Source organism: Carlito syrichta, unplaced genomic scaffold (genome assembly GCF_000164805.1).
Source record: "Carlito syrichta isolate Samal-C Ts95f unplaced genomic scaffold, Tarsius_syrichta-2.0.1 Scaffold315954, whole genome shotgun sequence".
Taxonomy (NCBI): Eukaryota; Metazoa; Chordata; class Mammalia; order Primates; family Tarsiidae; genus Carlito; species Carlito syrichta.
Window position 1 is genome coordinate 151,103 of NW_007260050.1, and position 6,969 is coordinate 158,071.

Here is a 6,969-nt window from a genome sequence, read left to right on the forward strand (position 1 = left end):
GAGCCCAGCAAGTCAAGGCTGCGGTGGCCGGGAGCGGCCACTGTACTCCAGTCTGGGCGACAGAGTGAGACTCCAACTCAAAAAAATATATATATATTGTTTGTGAGAGTAAAAAAAATAGCCATTTCCCTACCCTATTTGTTGATAAGGTACTGAATGTATAAGATGTACCCGAATTTTACAATGAAATTTTTAAATGATACATTGTCATTATTATCTAAAATTATTGCATTAATCTTTAAAATTTATTTATTTTTATTTTTATTTTTTTGAGTAGGAGTCTCACTCTGTCGCCCAGGCTAGAAGGACAGTGGCACACTCACAGCCACTGCAGCCTTGACCTGCTGGGCTCAGGTGATCCTCACTTCTATCACCACGTACGATCATACCCGGCTAATTTTTCTTGATTAATTGTAGAGATGAAGTCTTGCCAAGGTGCCCAGACTGGTCTCGAACCCCTGGGTTCAGGCAATCCTCTCACCTCCGCCTCCCAAAGTGCTGGGATTATAAGCGTGAGCCACCACGCCTGGCCTCATTTTATTTTTACTAAACATCTTCGGCCGGGCGCGGTAGTTCAAGTCTATAATTCCAGCACTTTGGGAGGCCGAAGCTACTTGGAAGGCTGAGATAGAAGTATTGCCTGAGCCCAGCAGGTCAACACTGGGGTAGCCGTAAGCGTGCCACTGCACTCCAGCCTGGGCGACAGAATGAGACTATGACTCAAAAAAAAAAATTTTTTTTTCAAAAAATATTTTATAAATAGAGGCAGGGTCTCACTATGTTGGCCAGACTGGTTTTGAATTCCTGGTCTCAAGTAATTCCTGGCTTGGCTCCACAAAGTGCTGAGATTTGCAGGCATGAGACACCACACTCAGTCAAAAATTATTTCAAATGAATTTTTTTTGAGAAACTAGTTTTGTTTCTCTAAAGCAGAATATTGTATCATAGAATATCAACATTCTAAATATGTGGAAGACTGAGGCAGAAGGATTGCCTGGGCCCAGCAGGTCGAGGCTGCCATGGCCATGAACATGCTACTGTACTCCAGCCTGGGAAACAGTGAGACCCCAATTTTTAAAAAAATTCTACTTGGAAGGCCGAGGTGGAAGGATCGCCGGAGCCCAGCAGGTCGAGGCTGCGGTGGCTGGGAGCGGCCACTGCACGCCAGTCTGGGCGACCAAGTGAGACTCCGACTCAAAAAAAAAAAAAAAAATTCTAAATATTCAGTAATAGTCTTATCTGGAAAGGAATAATGCATAAAATACAGATAAATCAATATATTGTATTACTAAATATTAGTACTGAATATTGAGCTACAGTCACACAAACATTCAAGTATGTTCTAAGAAATGGTATCATTAGGCAATTTTGTCATTGTGCAAACATCACAGGATATATTTACACACACACCTAGATGGTATAACCAACTACACACCTAGGCTTACATGGTCTAGCCTATTGTTTCTGGGCTACAAACCTGAAGCATGTGACTATACCAAATATTGTCGGCAACAGTAACACAATGGGAAATATATTTGCATGTCTTATTTATTGGTTTGTTTATTTATTTAAGTCGGAGTCTCACTATTGCCCAGGCTGGAGTGCAGTGGCACGCTCAGAGCCACCACAGCCTCGACCTGCTGAGCTTAGGCGATTCTTCCACCTCAGCCTTCCAAGTAGCTGGAACCACAGGCATGTGCCACTAAGTCTGGCTAATTTTTTGATTTATTGTAGAGACGAGGTCTCGCCATGTTGCCCTGGCTGATCTCGCATCCCTGAACTCAGGCAATCCTCTGGCCTCTGCCTCCCAAAGTGCTGGGATTACAGGTATGATCCCCCACGCCCGGCATAATGCTTAGCTTAGAACACAGACACATTGTACAGAGCTGCACAAAAATATTGTCTTCATATCCTTAGTCTATAAGTGCTTTCCTATGTTTATTTTTACTTTTTGAAATTTTTTTTTCTTTGTGAGTCGGAGTCTCACTGTCGCCTAGGCTGGAGTGCAGTGGCACGCTCACGGCCACTGCAGCCTTGACCTGCTGGGCTCAGGCCATCCTTCTGCCTCAGCCTTCCAAGTAGCCGGACCTACAGGCGTGCGCCACCATGCTGTCTAATTTTTTTATTGTATGGTAGAGAAGGTCTCACTAAGTTGCCCAGGCTGGTCTGAAACCCCTGGGCTCAGGCAATCCTCTTGCCTCGGCATCCCAAAGTGCTCGGATGACAAGGGAGAGCCATCATGCCTGGCAAAAAAGATGACAATCAAGACTGACTTGATCACTGGATGAGAGGCAGAAGAGTTTTGTTTAAGGCTGTGACTTTAAGTTATGATGTGTTTTCGGTAAGTCCCTTTTATTTCTCAATTCATAAACTCAAGATAATGTTATGCAAAAGATAATCTTTGAAAAATGTTTGAGGCTTTTAATGAGTGATAAATGATGCAAGAGTATTACTCCCCAGAGACTGTTGAAAGCAGTTTGGAAATTCACTATTCCACTTCCTCACGGGGAGCATGGAATTTGTCCATGAACTTTTGAGCTGCTGATGGATCTGGGGACACATGGTATATGAAGCTAGTTCAGAAGTCATAAAACGGGCTGCCACTTTTGTTCTCATGAGCCACTCTCTGTTAAGCCAAAGAAATCCTGTCAACTGAACAGCACAACCCACACAAATCCTCTCCAAATTTCCTGTCTAATTACTTTGATATATAAATGGCTGTGTTCCTAAAAAGATGAAAACTCTAATAGTACCATCTTATTTCACAGCAATGAAAAATATTGTGCCCACGACAATGAAAAATATTGTGGTCACGAATAATGTTAAAGTGATGTGAAAGCATTTGTGGCGTTTCCATGGTTTTTTTTTTTTTTTTTTTTGAGTTGGAGTCTCATTCTGTCACCTAGGCTGGAGGGCAGTGGCACGCTCCCGGCTACCCGAGCCTCGACCTGCTGGGCTCAGATGATCCTTTGGCCTCGGTCTTCCAAGTAGCTGGAACTACAGGCGCGCACCACCATGCCTGGCTAATTTTTTGATTTATTGTAAAGATGAGGTCTCGCCCAGTTGCCCAGGCGGGTCTCAAACCCATGGGCTCAGGCAATCCTCTCACCTCGGCCTCCCAAAGAGCTGAAATTATAGTGGCCTCCTTGTTTGTTTTTGAGTAGAAGTCACTCTGTCAGCAAGGCTGGATGGAGTGCAGTGTCACACTCACGGCCACCGCAACCTCGACCTGCTGGGCTCAGGTGATCCTTGCAAGTAGCTGGAACTACAGGTGCACACCACCACGCTCAGCTAATTTTTTGATGTATTATAGAGACAAGGTCTCGCCATGTTGCCCTGATTGATCTTGAACTCCTGAACTCAGGCAATCCTCTGGCCTCCACCTCCCAAGGTGCTGGGAATTTAGACGTGAGCCACTGCACCCAGCATTATTTTTTAAGTAATTGTACAGTCGCAGAGTTAGCATTTTAACTTAAAACTTTGGTATTAATTTCCCTATTCCCTTATATTTGCATTCTGTTTTGCTTTTCTTTCTTTCTTTTTTTTTGAGTTGAAGTCTGGCTCTGTCGCCCAGTCTGGAGAACAGTGGCATGCTCATGGCCACCGCAGCCTCAACCTGCTGGGCTCAAGCGATCCTTCTGCCTCACCCTTCCAAGTAGCTAGAACTACAGGCACGTACCACCTCATCTGCCTAATTTTTTGATTAATTGTAGAGATGGGGGTCTCGCCAAGTTGCCCAGGCTGTTCTCGAACCCGTGGGCTCCGCCAATCCCTCACCTCGGCCTCCCAAAGTGCTGGGATTACAGGCTTGAACCACCGCACCCAGCCTCATAATGCATTTCTAACAGGGCAAGTGAAGAAAAACCAGCCCTTGTGCAGCTCTTCAGTCTGTAGTTACTCAACAAACTCTTTCTGAGAATGCTGTCTGTACAGCCATGGAGTTCTGATGTCCTTTCCCTCCACTGCAGGCAGGAAGAAACTCCGACTCTTTGAATACCTACACGAATCCCTGTGTAATCCCGAGATGGAATCTTGTATTCAGTGGGTAGATAAAACCAAAGGCATCTTTCAATTTGTATCAAAAAACAAAGAAAAGCTTGCTGAACTCTGGGGAAAAAGAAAAGGCAACCGGAAGACCATGACTTACCAGAAAATGGCCAGGGCACTGAGGAATTATGGAAGAACTGGAGAAATTACCAAAATCCGGAGGAAGCTGACATATCAGTTCAGTGAGGCCACGCTCCAAAGACTCTCCCCGTCTCACTTCTTGGGGAAAGAGATCCTCTACTCACAATATGTTCAGCCTGATCAAGAATATCTCAGTAACTGGAATGCAAATTATAGCTATGCCTATACCAACTACCACGAGCTAAGTCACCCTGATTGCTAAATATACGCTCACAGTTCCGTGGTTTCCTGGCATCAAAAATCCCTACAAGCTTCAGAATTCTCTCTCTTTCTTTCTCTTTTCCTCCTCAACTCTGAAGGAACTCAGGATTGTTCTCTTAAAGCAAATACTAAAGAAAAAAAACACACAATTTACTTTGTTGTTGCTGTCTTTTATCAAATAACATATCATCTATATTAACTTGGTGGGAAATTCTATCAAAGAAAACTTTTTTTTTTAACTATAACCATATTTTTTTTTTATTTTAAATGTGGGGTACATTTCAGGGTTGGGTATACAAATATTCACTGTGCAGGTATTGTTGATGAGGTGTACCCCCCTTTCCCAGGCAGATTTCCACTACTGTCAATCCCACCTCCCACCACCCCGGCTCTGCAGTTTCCCGCTACTGACAATCCTTTTCTTTTTTTTTTTTTTTTTTTGAGTTGGAGTCTCACTCTGTCACCCAGACTGGAGTGCAGTGGCCGCTCCCGGCCACCACAGCCTCGACCTGCTGGGCTTGGGCGATTCTTCCGCCTCAGCCTTCTAAGTAGCTGGATCTACAGGCGCGCGCTATCACTCCCAGCTAATTTTTTTTTTTTTAATTGTAGAGATGAGGTCTCACCAAGTTGCCCAAGTCAATCCTTTTCTTATAGTATTACAATGGTTGTTCAAGGTCTGCTTATGAATGAGAGCATGTGATACTCAGTCCTTTGTTTCTGTGAAAGATCACTCAGTATTATAGACTCTGAGTCCATCCAGGTTGCTGCGAAGAATAAACAACTTTTTTTAAAACGCCCTATGAAGACTCAGTGAGCAAACTTTATTATCTCAAATGATCAAGCCCTGTTTGCAAGTATAGACTAAATGTCCCTGCTCTGACTATTCTCTCTTAAATTTTTTTGATATTATTATACATTTTTTTGAAAGCAGATCTCTGCCAAGATAATTTTTTACATAGTTTTATTTTACTTTTTTTGAGTCGGAGTCTCCCTCTGTTGCCCAAGTTGGAGGGCAGTGGCACGCTCACAGCCACTGCAGCCTCACCCTGCCAGGCTCAGAGGATCCTGCCCCAGCATGCAAGTAGCTGGAACTACAGGCGCACGCCACCAAGCCCAGCTAACTTTTTGATTTATTGTAGAGATGAAGTCTCGCCAGTTGCCCAGGCCAGTCTGGAATCCCTGGACTCAGGAAGTCCTCCTGTCTTCACTTCCCAAAGTGCTGGAATTACAGGCGTGAGCCACCATGGCAATTTTTTTCTTTTTAATGATTTAGGGGTAACAAGTACAGTCGTGTTCCATGGAGATATTCTGCAGCGGGTAAGTTTGGGCTTTTAGTGTCCTCATCACCAGAACAGTGAACATTGTACCCAATGGGTGGTAATTCATCTCTCACTCACCCCTACCCTCCCACCTTTTGGAGTCTCCAGTGTCTATTATTCCAGTTTGCCTGTCCGTGTGTACTCATTATTTAGCTCCCAACTGTTTCCCCCCTCCTTCTTCTTTTCTTCTTCCTTTATTTTTTTTTTTTGAGTTGGAGTCTCACTCTGTCGCCCAGACTGGAGTGCAGTGGCCGCAGCCTCGACCTGCTGGGCTCCGGCGATCCTTCCGCCTCAGCCTTCCAAGTAGCCAGAACAACAGGTGCGTGCTACCACACCCAACTGATTTTTGATTTATTGTAGAGATGAGGAACTGATTTTTGATTTATTGTAGAGATGAGGTCTCGCCAAGTTGCCCAGGCGAGTCTCGAACCCGCGGGCTCAGGCAATCCACTCACCTCAGCCTCCCAAGGCGCGGGATTACAGGCTGAGCCACCGAGCCCGGCTTTCTTCCTTTTTTTTTAAGAGACAAAGTCTACCACTGAAGTTCTTTTTTTTTTTTCCTAGAGACGGAGTCTTGCTATGTTGCCCAGGCAGTCTTGAACTCCTGGGCTCTCAAAGTACTAAGATTACAGATATGAGTCACCATGCCCAGCCTTTTTTTTTTTTTTCCCCCATTTCAATAAACTGGTCTAAACTCTTAGGATTCATGCAACCATTTTCTTCTAGGTTAAGAGTGCCAATACAGATAATTTGATTTATAGATTGATTTAAACATTTTCCTATCATATATCCACGGGGGAAAAATCACTCTAACATATATATGATGGCATTACAAAAAAATGATTGTGCCAAATTATGTCCATGGCTTTTCTTCTTTTGTTTTTTAAGCATATATCTCAGCAGAAACATTCTTGGCTTTAAAAATTTCAATGAAAATGTCTATTCGGGTCCTTATTTTTTTCTTCTCCCCTCTTTTGATTTTACCCATTTTTTATTTTTATTTTTATTTATTTATTTATTTATTTTGAGTCAGAGTCTCACTCTGTGGCCCAGGCTGAAGTGCAGTGGCACACTCACAGCCACTGCAGCCTCTACTTGCTGGGTTTAGGCAGTCCTTCCACCTCAGCCTTCCAAGTAGCTGGAACCACAGGCATGTACCATCACACCCAGCTAATTTTTTTATTTATTGTAGAGACGAGGCCTCACCAAGTTGCCCAGGCTGGTCTCAAACCCCTGGACTCAGGCAATCCTCTTGCCTCTG

General features: G+C 44.0%; 1 protein-coding gene across 1 annotated transcript in view; it reads left to right on the plus strand.

Moving 5' to 3' along the window:
* Window positions 1-4,622, plus strand: part of SPIC (Spi-C transcription factor) — an 11,817-nt gene extending 7,195 nt beyond the window's left edge. Inside the window, exon 5 of the mRNA XM_008073588.1 lies at window positions 3,969-4,622. Within this exon, the coding sequence (XP_008071779.1) occupies window positions 3,969-4,390 (422 nt within the window). The 3' untranslated portion in view covers window positions 4,391-4,622. The remainder of the gene's footprint in view (window positions 1-3,968) is intronic.
* The last annotated feature ends 2,347 nt before the right edge of the window (window positions 4,623-6,969 follow it).